This window comes from Microcebus murinus, chromosome 24 (assembly GCF_040939455.1).
Source record: "Microcebus murinus isolate Inina chromosome 24, M.murinus_Inina_mat1.0, whole genome shotgun sequence".
Lineage (NCBI taxonomy): Eukaryota > Metazoa > Chordata > Mammalia > Primates > Cheirogaleidae > Microcebus > Microcebus murinus.
Window position 1 is genome coordinate 667,388 of NC_134127.1, and position 15,513 is coordinate 682,900.

The 15,513-nt window shown below is 53.1% G+C and overlaps 1 protein-coding gene across 6 annotated transcripts in view; it reads right to left on the minus strand.

Annotated features, from left to right (window-relative positions):
* Positions 1-15,513, minus strand: part of IKBKB (inhibitor of nuclear factor kappa B kinase subunit beta) — a 58,650-nt gene that overhangs the window by 31,462 nt on the left and 11,675 nt on the right. For all 6 annotated transcript variants that reach the window (XM_020282452.2, XM_075997322.1, XM_075997323.1 and 3 more), the window contains exons 3-5: positions 12,702-12,796; positions 11,121-11,238; positions 8,552-8,621 (exon numbers count right to left, since the gene is read on the minus strand). In XM_020282452.2, coding sequence (XP_020138041.2) covers positions 8,552-8,621; positions 11,121-11,238; positions 12,702-12,796 — 283 coding nt within the window. The remainder of the gene's footprint in view (positions 1-8,551; positions 8,622-11,120; positions 11,239-12,701; positions 12,797-15,513) is intronic.

Sequence of the window (15,513 nt, forward strand, 5' to 3'; positions counted from 1 at the left end):
GTCTGAAATGACTCTCGGCTGAATGTTTCCTGAAGACATGTCTGAAAGTCAAACTGAGAGAGCACACGACTGACTTCCACCTTAACAGGGGAGTTCCAGATGAGAACATCAAGCTAAACAGGTTGAGTATCTCCCATCTGAAATACTTGGGACCAGAAGTGTTTCGGATTTGTGTTTGTTTTGGATTTTGAAATACGTGCATGTTCATGATGAGATATATTGGGGATGGGACCCAAGTTTACACACGAGATTCATTTATGTTTCATATATACCTTATACTCATAGCCTGATGGTAATTTTGTACAGTATTTTTAACAATTTGTGCATGAAACAAAGTTTGTGTTAAGTACTTAGGTGTGGAATTTTCCACTTGTGGCATTATATCAATGCTCAAAAAAGCTTCAGATTGGAGTGCTCAACCTATATCACAAAACCCCTAATTACATCTGTTCTTTTAAACCCAGACTTTGATCATATAGTTCCAACATCTTATACTTGTTCTTTATGTTTCTTTTCTTTCTTAAGTACACAGTAGATTGGCTTAGGTCCAACTAATGTTCAAATGCAGTGAGACTCGCTGCTTTCTACATGCCTGAAAAATTCCACTTCATCTTGTTCTCAATTGTATTAATGTTCAAAGACCAATGCTTCTTATCAGTGCTTTCATTTTTGTTTTATTATTTTTTATAGTATTAAAAAAAATTAGGCCGGGCGCTGTGGCTCACGCCTGTAATCCTAGCTCTTGGGAGGCCGAGGCGGGCGGATTGCTCAAGGTCAGGAGTTCAAAACCAGCCTGAGCAAGAGTGAGACCCCGTCTCTACTATAAATAGAAAGGAATTAATTGGCCAACTGATACATATATAAAAAAAAAATTAGCTGGGCATGGTGGCGCATGCCTGTAGTCCCAGCTACCCGGGAGGCTGAAGCAGAAGGATCACTCGAGCCTAGGAGTTTGAGGTTGCTGTGAGCTAGGCTGACGCCACGGCACTCACTCTAGCCTGGGCAACAAAGCGAGACTCTGTCTCAAAAAAAAAAAAAAAATAAAATAAAACAAAGGACACTAAAGACACTCTAAGAACTGCGCCAACATGACTTTGCAGATAGGGACGGCATGACTGTGGAATCTGAATTTTCGGTGGCAAGCAGCAAGGCCATGCAGTAAGTGGAAATGTCTGCTCACTGATGTTCTCACCAATGACCCATTTTGGTACAGGACACACCAAAGAGTATCAATGCATAATATATAAAAGTGTAGGCTGGTTTGTTCCAAAGCAGAATACATAGAAGTTGAGACTGTAATTGGAGGAGGTGCCTATGCCCATACTGAGACAAGGCCCCTGAAGCTAGAGTGTCACATCTTAGCGCAAAGAACACCGGGCATGAGTAGGTGAGGCGGCCTGAGAAGCCCCCGTGAAGAGGAAGGGCCCTCAGCCCAGCCTGCGAGCTCTTCCACACCTCCTGTCTCTATGCCACACTGACTGACAGCTGTCACCTACGAGGAGAGACCCCAAGTCGGTAACTGAACCTACTGATTACTATTAATACTATCTATTCTTAGGCTTAAGCAGCTGCACATGACAAACTTTCATCTTCATTTTGGGGTATTCACTCATTCTCAAATACTATGGTCAACTTAACAAAGTGTGGAATTCAAGAACCACACGGGCATTGTTACACATAGCTTCTTGGACTGAGTGACCCCATGTGACTGAAATAGTAAAAATTCTGGCACACAAGACCTCTTAGATGCTCCCCTCATAGAGCGAGCCTTCAAAAAGCCTGATTCGGTCTGACTGTGCTACATTTAACAAAACAATACCTGAAGAGCAGTGTCGGGCAATGCAGCAAAATTGTCTCAAGCCAAGAGAGTCTGACCTGGTTTACATTTGATGGAACATGCGATACTGAGATTAAGAAAAATATTCTAGAACCTGGAAGTCTATAAAAAAAATCTAAATCCCCAGCAACAGCAATAATACCATTTATAAAAACTGAAAACCACACCACGAAGCTTAAAAGCCTAAGAGCTAATCTCATGTTCTAGTCACAGAAAAAGAACGCCCACCCTGTGAGAACTCTCACACGACACAGTGGAACCTCCCGGGACAGACACTCCACCGGCAGGGGCAAGGAATGGGCATGCTTTGGGAGGCAAAGAGCCTCTTTCCGTTGCCCCATCAGCAGTGGTGCCCATGTGGACACCCCAGCTGCCCTTAACTCGCGAGGACACAAACGTTTACCTGAAGAACGTGACGATCCTGTGGCTCTTACTGATGAACAAGGATTCGGAGTCACAACCCCTGTATATTATTAGCCAGATCACTAACCACAAAACAGGGATCAGACAGGAGCAGCCAGATTTCCACGCAAAAGAGAAGGTTTACAGGGGTCATGTCCAAGTGCTCACCACGCTACAACTTTAACGGGATTACTAAGCTCCCTCCAGAACACTTTTGTTTGAGATACTTTCTGTAGAGAAGAAATAGAAAGATAAATGCGCCAAAAAGTTGAGACAGAGCTTAGGAAGAGGAAAAAAGGCAGTCACCAACGAACGGGTGGTCCAAGTGACCACCGAGTAGGAAGGCAGCAGAATGGTCGCTCACTTGATGAAAATTGACAGGGTGCCTATGATGAGACAGCCACTTGGATATCACTGGGCTTTCCAAGCAAAACAGACCGGAAGGCCAACTGTGGACAAGCAGAGAAAGGTTACGTATGGCTTGAGCCTTCTTGGCTAAAACAATCCCTGACTAATCAGCAAGGCTCCGAAGGCAGGAATGCCGGGTGCAGGAAGGGAAGTGCAGGATCATTCTCTCATGCATGCAGCGAGACCCTTACTGAGGGTCTTGTGTGTGTACACTGTGGGAAATTTGTCCCTGAACCAAAGCATTTTCTTTCCTCGCTGCACAAATGGTCGGGTCAACCAGCCCCCGCCCCGGAATTCAGCCTTCACTGCCAAGATACAGACTGAGACGGCGGAACAGTAACGGCAACAGCAAGTATCAGAGGAGTGCAGGGGCAACACAGATACGAGAATCCTGCCTAAGTCACCGTGAGTGACAGGTCAGGGCAGTCCCTGCAGGGCGTGCAGGTCTAAAGCCACGTCACAAAGGACAGGAAGGCACGGGGGCCTCGGGAGGTGCAGCAGCAGCACTCCAGCAAGGAGGTGGCAGGGGACTCACAAGTGGGTTCCAAGAGTCCCCTCCTCCACAGGCTGGCCACAGTGGATGGGAGAAACGCGCACTTGCGAGGCGTGGCCGCTGTCTCACAGTGGGCTGTGATGAAAGTGTCCTCTCAAAGGCATGAAGACGGATTAGCATAACAGGGAGGAGAGGAGGCCACGCTGCGGTCACGGCAGGGACCTGCTCTGACACAGATTAGTGGAGCCAGATGGGGAAAAGGGACGCACGGCACGCAGGAAGGTTTGACGGGGTCTGGAGACTCCTCAAAGGGGAGGGTACGAGGCGCAGGGCAGATTCTGAGAGAACAGACTCAAGACCGACACCCAAGCCTGGGCAGCTGGCAGGATGGGCAGGTGACACGGAAAGGGGAGGTCCGAAAGGAACCTGGTTGAGGAACAAGTCTAGGACCTGGACTTGGAAGTGACTCTGGGAGAAATATCCTGTGGACATGGGCAGGAGTTTGGGAAGGGGGCCAGGGTTGGATACGCAGATTTGGGGAAGGATGGGGTGATAAGGATGCCCTGGGAATGGCCTGGTACAGATTACTGGAAGGCAGCGGGCGGCTGGCTGGGTGCAGAGAGGGATGAACAGGACAGCACAGAGTTGAGCACAGGCAGGAAGACAAAGCTCCTAGCAGGACACGACGGCAGGGCACCTGTGGGGAGCGGTCAGGCTGGGACAGCTGGGGGGCACCAGAGACATGGGGCCACCATTCTGAAAATCAGCTGCCTACACGGAGAAAACGGCATCATTACAGGTATAAGGGGCCTTAGGGGCCACTCAGACGCCCAAACCCCCATCCCAAAGTTGAGGACACGTAGGCCAGAATGTTCAGTGCCAGGACTGAAAGGCAGCTGCCTACCCTCCCCTTATTATTCTATCTATTAACCTGGTTATCCATGCTTTGCAGCACTGAGCTCAGGTCATGCCCTTGCCTACATGCAGCAGGGCGGTCACCAGGACAGAAAAGACAGCACTCTGCGGAGTCTGGTCTTCTGATTCCTGGAGTGCAGCTCCCTTCCCGAAAGCCACATGTTTTCTCTGAAACCCTCTCTGCTCTTGAATGCTGAAGTCCTGGCTGCAGGCTGGAAACAGCTCCAGTAGGAGCAGGGGTGGCGGCTCCGGGAAGGAAGCACAGACAGAAATGGGGGTGGGTTCCAGCAAACCTGCCACCTGCAGAACCAAGGAAGGCTGATTCCGATCTAAGGTGTGACAAGGCTGTGGCTCCCACAGCTGGGCTCCGGCCTGCCCAGCTGGCCTCGGCTCGGGCAGGGCCACACCTCTGAGGCAGCAGGGAGTGCCACGGTCTGCCCTTAACCTTGAGTGCTCGGGAGTTTGCTCCTCTGTTGGCAGAAGAGAACACAGACTGACGTTTTCCAAAGGATAACGAGCAAGCCTTGGAAATAGAGTCCATTTACATATAACTTCCTCGAGCTATTTTAGGGCCACGTTGTTTGGAAGTCCACGTTATCTCCAGCTGCTATAGCTCCTGTCCCCGGATCTCTCGTCAGCATAAAGGCAATGGTCTACCACGCCTGTCCTGGCACAGGACACAGGAGAACCACCCACGCACCTGCCGGTGTCTGCTCACTTTCTCACACGTACTCTGCAGGATCTTGGGCAATCTAAAGTTCACGGAAAAGTCCTGCCTGCATCTGCTATCTTGATGCTGTCCTGAGCAGGTATCTCTGGAGAGATTAGTGGCACAGGAGAGATTAGGGGCTGACAGGTTTTTTCTTTTTATTTTTTGAGACAGCATCTCACTCTGTTGCCCTGGCTAGAGTGCCATGGCGTCAGCCTAGCTCACAGCAACCTCAAACTTCTGGGCTCAAGTAATCTTCCTGCCTTAGCCTCCTAGCTAGCTGGGACTACAGGCATGCGCCACCATGCCCGGCTAATTTATGTACAAGTATATATGTGTGTGTGTATGTATATATGCATGTATATGTATATGTATATATTTAAGTTGTCCAGTTAATTTCTTTATTTTTTTTAGTAGAGACGGGGTCTCGCTCTTGCTCAGGCTGGTCTAGAACTCCTGACCTTGAGCAATCCTCCCGCCTCAGCCTCCCAGAGTGCTAGGATTACAGGCGTGAGCCACTGCGCCTGGCCAGGGCTGACAGGTTTAACCCAAAAGACAAGGTCATGAATCCGGACCAGTGGTCAGGGGTGTGGCTCTGCCACTGATCTAAAGTCGGCCTGGCAGAGAGCAGCAGTGGCAACGGCAACAAAGGAAACACAGGGCCGGCGACTGGAACAAAATATGCCCAGGAAATGTTTCAAAATACAAAAGTTATGTTAGATGAGCTCCAAAAAAAGCTTTTGAACTCTGGTTCAGTCATGAGAAATAAATTTGATGAATTTAGTACACGAATCAGGAAAGGAATGAAGGTAAAATACAAGTTTACCAGCAACCTCAACTACAACCACAAAATCAGGGGATGTGACTGTAGCACAGGGTGACTGAGATAGAGAGGGTCTGAGGATGATTAGCCATTTCCAGGAAGGGGAGTCTCAAACGGCAACCACCTGTCTAGTTCACTGGATCCAACCTCAGGTCACAACCAAAGTAAGGGACTTTTCCAAAGGATGCTAAAAGTCCAAGTCCAGAGGGGGAAGGAAATGAGAAAGGAACTGACGTTTGCTGACTGCACACTACACTAGAAACAGAGCACTGTGCTAAGGGCTTTATGAATAAATATCATCTCATTTTATTCTTGAAACATTCTAATGAAGTGAGTACTGTGCCCATTTTACAGCTAATAAAACAAATTAAGGAACATGCCCACGGTCACACTGCTAATATGGAAAAGCCAACAATTGACTTGGAAGTGTTAATTTCATGTGGACATCTGATTTTTAAAAAAATAGGTCCTTGGCCAGGTGGCTCACACCTGTAATCCTGTAGAGGATTGCTTGAGCTCAGGAGTTTGAGACCAGCCTGAGCAAGAGCAAGACCCTGTCTCTACTACAATAGAAAAAAAAAATTAGCTGGGCAACTAAAAATAGAAAAAATTAGCCAGGCGTGATGGTGCATGCCTGTAGTCCCAGCTACTCGGGAGGATGAAGCAGGAGGATCGCTTGAGACCAGGAGTTTGAGGTTGCTGTGAGCTAGCTAGGCTGACGCCACGGCATTCTAGCCCAGGCAACAGAGCAGCACTGTCTCAAAAAAAAGAAATAAACAAAATAAAAAATAGGTCCTTATTTTAGTTTCCTTTGGGATTTATTTCACTCATTTGACAAATACTTATAGAGAAGCTGTCATACACTAGGTACGACTGTTCTATATGCTGGAGATAGAGCTGTGAGTACAGTTTGTGCCCTTCAACTTGGAGTCTCAGAGAGGAAAGATGAGAATGAGTAACCTAGGGAATTTAACATTCATCCACCTACAGGAGAGCCTGCCTGTCCTGTCATTCCAATTTACGTGTAACTTACGCACACATACACAATTTGAATACGTAACACAAAAGCTACCACACAACTCATCGGTAACTGAGTTCAAAACGTACCTAGACCAAAAGAGCATGCAACCAGCAGTAGCTCTGGGAACCTCAGCAGAGAATCACCTGAGTCAGCAGACAGGTGTACCTGAGCCAATCATTTAAAGGCTTTCTTTTATTATTATTATTTTATTTTAGCGTATTATGGGGGTACAAGTGTTAAGGTTACATATATTACCCATGCCCCCCTCCCCCCATTTAAAGGCTTTCTTAGTAACTATTTGCTCAATGCATAAATAACTTAATGAGTGAAAGAAAAACATTTGAGAGAATAGCATTAAAGAAAAATAACTTGATGAAGCTCTAACCAAAGAAAAACAAAAGTTCCCATGAAGAGCAAAAGAAGGGCAATATATGTAACCTTAACACATGTACTCCCATAATACGCTAAAAAAAAATTGATGAAACAAAATAAATAAAATGATTAAAAAAAAAAAGAGCAAAAGAACATGCCTTCAATCCAATCCAACAGAGAACAAATTAAGAACGTGGCCACTGAGGCACAGAAGATACGATCAAGGGAAACATCTAACAGAACGTGGACGGGCAGGCCACGTGGCAAGGCATGGAGAAAACGAGTTGGATCCCCGACTTCCAGTGAGAACGTCAGCTCCTCCAGGCAGACGGAGAAGGCCCTCCCCGAGACTGGCGTGGGCCAGTGCACAGAGGAAGCCGGCGGGCGGCAGTGGACACCCACTCAAGGCAAATAAAACTGGTGTTGCGTTGGCTTCCCTCAACGCGTGCCCCTGCCCAGAGGGCGGAAACACGGGAGAGCGAGCGAGACGGAATTTGTGTCAGGACGTTTGGATCTCAGCCTTCAGTGTCACCGCTTGACTGACGCCTGCCATTCACTTCCTCCTCGCCTCCCCTGTGGAGGCCGCCAGCTGGAAGGGGCAGACCCGGAGCAGCAAGGCCAGGGCGCTCTGCACGCTGACGGCCCCCTGCCCTTCCAGGTCGAGGGCGGAGAACACAGCTTTACAGACGGCGCGAAGCGGGTCTAGGTGAAGGGGACGTGGGCTTCACGGACCTACTCTCTTAACTTTTCTCTGTGTTTGAAATTTTCAAAAGAAAAAGTCTGAACAAACAAAAAGGATCCATAGCTTCAAAAGGTTGAGATAGGGGAGGAATGAAAATGGGATCATTCCTCAAATCTGGGGGGCAAATAGTCAAAGATAAACTCTGAATACCTCTAAACCTATGTCCCAAACTACTGACTTGCACCAATAGCCTTGGAGATTATTTTTTCAAAAAGCCCCGGGCAAGTCTCTCTCACTTCTGATGTCTATTCCCCGGGCCAGGGCCGGGCGCTGACTCGCCCCCTAAGCCCCTCCGGGACTAGGCACTCTGCAGGGCACGTTGCTCACTCTTCTCCTCCCCGGGCCAGCGTGGCCTTCTCAGGGTGCCGCAGAGACCCTCATCTGAGGACTCCAACGGCACGAAAGGATTAAACAAGGGTGATCTTCCCCACGACAGCAGCTGGCAGAGAACTGCCAACGTAGGAGTTGAAAAGTTCACTGCCAAGGGACGAAATGCACTCAGGGATGAGATGTACCTGTTCCATCTCGGGCCATTCCAGGAAAGCAGGGAGTGGGGCCTTTTAGTGGGAAAGGAAAGCTGTCATTCTACAGACACAATTCACTCGATGACTTAACCAGGAAGGAAGGGGAATCTATTTGAGCTCGGCGCCTGCCTGCCCAGTCCTTGCTGACCTCCCCACTCCGTGGGTCCTTCCCAGCAGCTCATCCCACCCTCCACAAAGACCAAAGGACCGACACACCTCCGCTCTGTGTTCTGCAAGGACTCTCACAGAGGCACCACACACTCCCCCCGACCGGCAGGGCCTGACGCCCAGGGCTTGGGACTTACCAATGTCACTCAGCAAGGTGAGGATGGCTCCTTCCCGCAGGCCGCAGCAGTTCTCGAACTGGTTCAGGTACTGTCGGGAAGTGGAGAAGCAGCATCAGAGCAAGTGGTCACAAAGCAGGCAGGTTCACACATGTCCCCCACCAGCCAAAGCCACACAAGTGCTGACCCCAGGTCCTGGGCTTTGGGGGACCTGCTTCTGGGGACACCTGGGCCGCAGGGCTAGCAGGAATTGGCTGGAGGAAGAGGAAGAAGTGGAAGAGGGGGAGGTAGCAGCGGCAGTTCTGAGAACCCCCCTGGTGGCCCTCAGGTACGCACAGCGGTGGCCCTGGCTGCAGGTGTCTGAGTCATTCTAAGGTGGGGACATCACCCGATTTAACCCTCACTACCACCACTGAAGGGAGTGCGGTTGGCATCTCCTCTGCGCACACGAGCACACTGGCAAGCGGCGTCCATGTCTGTTGCACCGCACGGAGCGTGAAGCCAAGTCCAGCTGATGCTCGAGCCTGACACTCAGCCCCGTGCCCTACCGGCCTGCCCCATCGAGAGGCCGCGCAGTGGCCTCCAAGGAGGACAACAGGGAAAGTCCCTTCCCAACTGAGGCTTCCGGTCATTAGTTGACATCTATGATCATGAGCGCTTGAGAATCTGCCTGCCTGCGTGGCACACAGACTTTCAAAAATCAATTCTGACTTTTACTTTTGCTCACGTGCCAGCCAAGCTTGTCCCTCCACGCGCACAGGCATAAGGAGAGGCAGGCCAGCTCATCTGGAGAACAACGGGACAACAGGTCTCAAGAGCTCTGGGCGGCAGGGCCCTCCCCAGGGCCCCTCTGGAAGGCAGGACAGAGGCCCTCGGGACACAATGCACAGCCTCCCGCCCCCTGCCCACACGCCCCCTGCAACCCACCCCAGGCTGTGCTCTGTGGTCTGGCCGCACCCCACCTGCTCCCCACGCCGCCCTCTCAGACTCTCCCCTGGCCCAGCAGCGAGGCTCTACCTCCACGCCACTGCAGTGAGTCACCGGCTGATCGTCAGAGGGTAGGAAACAAAGGGGAAAATCGAAGCACCGTCAAGTTCCCCATTTCTCATCCCTGGGCCATGCCAGCAACTGTGTCCACATCCTGCTGTGGCACCACCCTGGGGCACACCCACCTCCCACAGCAGGAGGTCACCGGGCAGGGGCAACCTTCATGGAAAGTTTCCTTTTGAAAAAGAAGGCACCAGGCCGGGCGCGGTGGCTCACGCCTGTAACCCTGGCACTCTGGGAGGCCGAGGCGGGCGGATTGCTCGAGGTCAGGAGTTCAAAACCAGCCTGAGCAAGAGCGAGACCCCGTCTCTACTATAAAGAGAAAGAAATTAATTGGCCAACTAATATATAGACAAAAAATTAGCCAGGCATGGTGGCACATGCCTGTAGTCCCAGCTACTCGGGAGGCTGAGGCAGGAGGATTGCTTGAGCCCAGGAGTTGGAGGTTGCTGTGAGGTAGGCTGACGCCACAGCACTCACTCTAGCCTGGGCAACAAAGTGAGACTCTGTCTCAAAAAAAAAAAAAAAAAAAAAAAGAAGGCACCAGGGCCAGAGGAGTAACAGAACAGCACACAACATGCGCCTGGGCAACCGCCAGGGAAAGACCTTTATAAAGGTCTGGCACCCCCACCCCCATCGAGGGCCTTCCAAAGTGAAGAGCTGATGGGAGCTGACTCACCAGCAACCTCTTTTTCAATTAAAAAAAATGATAAACACCAGTAACTCTTTTGTTCAGAGCTTTCGTTTTCCCTAACAATCCACAGCACCATCCAGGCTGACAGACGGAGGGGAGGCCTGCAGGTGGGTGTGCAGGGACCGAGACCCAGGTCTGCTGGTGCGGCTGTGTGAGGCCTGGTGACCACCCTGCCTCTCTGGGCCATGATGTCCGTCTGAAGTGTGGGGACCTTATCTGTCCACCGACATCACAGGGAGGTTGGACATCGAACCAGGTGGCGTGTGTGAGCAGGTTGTGTGTGTGTGCTGTTTTAGGGAGTGCCTAAGAGGCGGCACCCAGAACCCTCCCCGAGAGGAGCAAAGGCATCACCCCCCCAAGCGTGCGTCCTGGGGGAGAGCAGCTGCGGCGCTGAGGGAAGAAAGTGCAGCCCCGCGGGGGAGCCGGGGCGGACGGGAAGCCCGGCCAGGCCCAGATGCTAGGCCGCTGCTGCTCCTGGCGGAGATCCCTCCTGGTGAGGACAGCAGCGGGACCGGGCGGCCCTGACATGCGGAGAGAAAAAGTTTGCTCTGGACTCGCCCAGTCTCCCCACGGCCCAGCCCTGGTGACGGCGTTCCCTGTCACTTCAGTTTTCGAGGGGCAGAATGTACAGAAAGCCCTTCCCTCCCTTTCTTGCAGGCGCTTCCAATTCAGTCTCCTGGTTTCCACACACGCCGCCCCAGAGCGGGCACAGGAGAGGGGGACTGACACGGAACAGCAACCCCCCAGGGCCGCTGTGGCTCCTCGAGCTCCCTGAGGACAGCGGTGAAAGGTCTCCCCGCTTCCCCTTCCTGGCGCCCCGCCCCCGCCCCGCCAGCACAGAAGCCTCACCTTTCGGAGGTCCCCTCCTTGGCAGTACTCCATGGCCAGCAGGGGCAAGTCATTGGGGGCCAGGTTCTGCATCCCCTCGGGGACGTCCCGGGCAGCGACCACATTGGGGTGGTTCAGCCTAGGAAGGAGGAAAAGCCTGTGAGGGTAGAACCCACGCCCCTCTCTCTGTGGCTGAGCCAAGCCCACCTCCCAGTGAAGGCTGGAGGAACCTGGGACCACGGAGAGGCCCCAAGGACAGTGGGGTCCTGGACAGGCCCTGGTGCTGGGCCGGTTAGCGCTCCCCAGCCCTACTTTCAGCACAGTGCACTCAGAGCCCTGTGAGCGCGTCCCACGTAACTTAACGGTCTTCAGAGCGCCCAGCTTGCCGCACCGTGGAATCGCTTCTAGAAGCAGAGAAGGCAGCGGGACTTCCAATCTCATGCCACTCGAGTGGGCAGGTATGTGCATGTGTGCGGACAAAGGTGGTGCCGCCTCTTTAAGAGTCTAGCCTAGGCCGGGCGCGGTGGCTCATGCCTGTCATCCTAGCACTCTGGGAGGCCGAGGTGGGCGGATTGCTCAAGGTCAGGAGTTTGAAGCCAGCCTGAGCAAGAGCGAGACCCCATCTCTACCATAAATAGAAAGAAATGAATTGGCCAACTAATATATATAGAAAAAATTATCCAGGCATGGTGGTGCATGTCTGTAGTCCCAGCTGAGGCAGGAGGATTGCTTGAGCCCAGGAGTTTGAGGTTGCTGAGAGCTAGGCTGACACCACGGCACTCTAGCCAGGGCAACAGAGTGAGACTCTGTCTCAAAAAAAAAAAAAAAAAGAAAAAAAAGAGACTAGCCTAGCCATGCATGCTCACGCACGCCTATAATCTCAGGAGGCAGAGGCAGGAGGATCACTTGAGCCCAGGAGTTCAAGGCCAGCCTGAGCAACATAGTGAGACCCCGTCTCTACCAAAAGAAAAAAAATTGACCAGGCATGGTGGCGCATGCCTGTAGTCCCAGCTACTCAGGAGGCTGAGGCAGGAGGATCCCTGGAGCATGAGACTGCACTGAGCTACAACCGCACCACTGCATTCCAGCCTGGGCAACAGAGCGAGGCCCTGTCTCTTTAGGTCTTCCCAGCTGACAGCTGACTCTCAGGCGCTTAGCCGATCACCTCCCTGGCCAGGAGGACAGCATCTGTCTGTCTGGCAGAATGACGGACCCTGTCTCCTCACTGGAGGAGCACACATCGGCAATGGCGAGGCAGCACTGGAGACCCACGTGCCAACTCAGAATTTGCAATATTAAGGGGAAAAAAGGATTTTTTTGCTGACAAAGGAAAATCGCCTTGAGGACCACTTCGCATTATTTAATATAACAAATAACGCTGACCCAAAGCCCTTGCGAGGGCCCAGTGCGGACGTTAAACACGACCCCCTCCAGAAGTCCTCACAAGCAGGACGGTCACCTCTCTGGACATCCTGGCTGGTGTCCCGATTGAGAGACCGAGATCTAAGACTCCCCACCCTACAGGCCGAGGGGGGGCGGCTGCCCCGGCCTCACTGCAGCACCCCAGGGCCCCGCGGCCCCGCGGCCCCGCCAGGCCCTCACCTCCTCATGATCTGGATCTCCAGGCACCAGCGCTCGCGGTTCCGGGGGCTGAGCTCCTGCCTGCACTGCTTGATGGCGATCTGCTCGCCCGTCTCCTGCGGAGAGAGCACGGGGTCAGCGGGAGCGGCGCCCCGGGGCCTGAGGCGGCACCTGCCGTCGTCACCCCTGCCCTCTGAAGCCACGTCTGCACCCCTGAAGGACGGCCCAGCCACCTGCGCCACCGGCTGTGTCCTCGCCATCCCCACCGCGCACCGCCCCTCCTGCCCCATTTCTCTGTCCTTCGGGGCCTTGCTCCGCTCCTGGCCCCGCCACGATGCCTCTGCTGACCGTTTCTGCCAAGGGAGATCTCTCTCTCCAAATCCCGACTGCTGCTGCACTGGCTGAACCGCCTGTCGTCACCGGTACTGGACCACTTTGACCTACAAAATGGCACTTTCGTATGGTCCAACCTAACAGTTAATGGCACCCTGAAGTCCACTTACAAGGTTTTTCTCTTCAGAGACAGCACAAAGACAGTACAGGGGACAGAACACAGGCTGATCCAAATTCCTACTCTGCCATTTACTGTGTGACTTTTGGCAAACCGCCTGGTCTGACTCAGTTTCTTCCTCTGTAAAATGGCAACGCCGACACCCGCTTCTCGGGGCTGTCACAAAGACGAGAACCCAGCCGTGTCTGGCCCTGGGCAGGTGGCCAGTGACCCCCTGAGGGGGAGCCAGGTCAGGCAGGTACTCCTGTCACTGTCAGCCCCCCAGAGCGCAGCTCCCCCTGCCTTCCCAGCCTCCCTCCAGGACGCTGTAGCCAGGTGAGCCGGCACAGGTGCCCAGGCACCACCAGCTCGAGAAGAGTCTGCCCTGCTCTGCGTTCCTGTAACCTTCACCGCCCACGCGGGAGAGCTACTTTCTGCAGGGTGACAGGGCTTCTTCTCTTCCTTGCTGGACCACACACCTGTCCGCTTTCCTGGGCTGTACCCTCTGCCCCAGCGACCAGCACAGCACCCTCAATGTGGCCTCCTGCACCGGAGAGAGGGCAGTCGACCGTTTTTTGTGCGTGACCCTCCAAGGGACTGGTTCCTGAGGGTTAACCCGCTCTGTTCATGGACACGCGAGGAGCTGTGAGGACACGCTAGACGGGGAGGGTTCCGACCTGTGGCGCAGGTGGCAGCAGGGAGGGCAGCTCTGGCCTCGGGCGCTCCCGCCGCCACTCGAGGAGCCCCCACCACCCCGCTGCCACCTCCTGGGTCCTCGGGGGCCTCCAGCACGGCTGAGGGACAGCAGCTGCCCCTGGCTGCAGCTCCAGTGGCACCGGCCTGGGAGCTGACCCCCCCTCCAGGAACCAGGCTGACCTGTGCCCGAGTGGCAAGCCTTCCGTGCACCTGAGGGCCCCCCACCCAGCAGTGCCACACACCTGGGAAGAGCCCGCCCGCAGGAGGGCGCAGTGAGTCCAGGAATAGGGAAGATCTCGAAACTGTCCCAAAACACTACTGCTGCTCACTCGAAGGCTACCCGGGAGGCCCTGCCAGACCACGTTCTCTGTTTTCCCATTTTATGAAGATGCGTACTGAAAAGAATCATCGGTCTGGTAAGCAAGCGACTCGCACGGCACTGAACCGGGCGGGCAGAGGACTGGGGCAGGGCAGCCTCGCGGTTACTGAGCGGGCCGGGACCCCTGCAGGAACAAGGACCCAAGGAGCAAGAGAAGGAGAAGTGGAAACCTCCCAACACACCAGAAGTCGTCTACTGAGACCACTGAGTCCCTGCCTGATGAGCCAACCTGTAACACTGATATCTAAGTACTGACAGCTTCAGAATAAGGGGGAGCGGAGCAGTCTCTCGACATCATGGCCCCCGCGCAGAGCAGACGCTGCACCGCCACAAAACACCCTCAGCAGCTGCCCCCACCGCAGCCCCGTGCTGTTGCGACCAAGCCATCAGCGACCTCACACGCCTACTTTAAAAAAAAAACAGCTCTATTGAGAGATAATTCATGCAACGTACAATTCGTCCGTCCAAATTATACAATTCAATTCTTTCTGGTATACTCAGACTTGTGTAACCAAAACAATGATCGATTTTAGAACATATCCACCATTTCCCATGGAAACCCCACACCCACTAGCAGTCCAGCCCCATCCCCCCTCCAGTCCTGCACAGCCAACGATCTGCTTTCTGTCTCAATGGACTTGCCCGTTCTGGATGCTTCACATAAATGGGATCATCCAACGTGTGGCCTCTGTGACGGGCTTGTCACGTAGCACAATGTTTCCAAGGTGTACCCGCGGTGCAGCCGCCAGCCCACAGCCGAGACTAAGGCAGAGGGTCAGCCATGTTCTGCCCTAAGCACCATTCTCTTCCTTCCTTTGTCTGTTAGGACCCTGATCTTTGGCCTAGATTCTGAGTCTCTCTTTGAAAAAGTGCTGACCTCTTTCAAAAAGCCAGACACAGTGGCTCAGATCTGTAATCCTAGCACTTTGGGAGGCCGAGGTAGGAGGATGGTTTGAGGCCAGGAGTTCGAGGTTACTACAGTGAGCTATGGTTACGCCACTGCACTCCAGCCCAGGTGACAAAGCAAGACCCCATCTCTAAAAATTAAAAAATAAACAAAAAAAATTGTGAATGCCGGTGCTTCTGAACTGATTAGTACAGTAGAGCAAGTAACCATGGGCAGAAGTCCACCTGATGCTTTTCGAGAATTAGGGAATGTGTCAAAAGAATAACATTCCATCAGATGTGGTGGCTTGCACTGTAGTCCCAGCTACTCAGGAGGCTGAGGCAAGAGGACTGCCTGAGCCCAGGAGTTTGAGGGTGCAGTG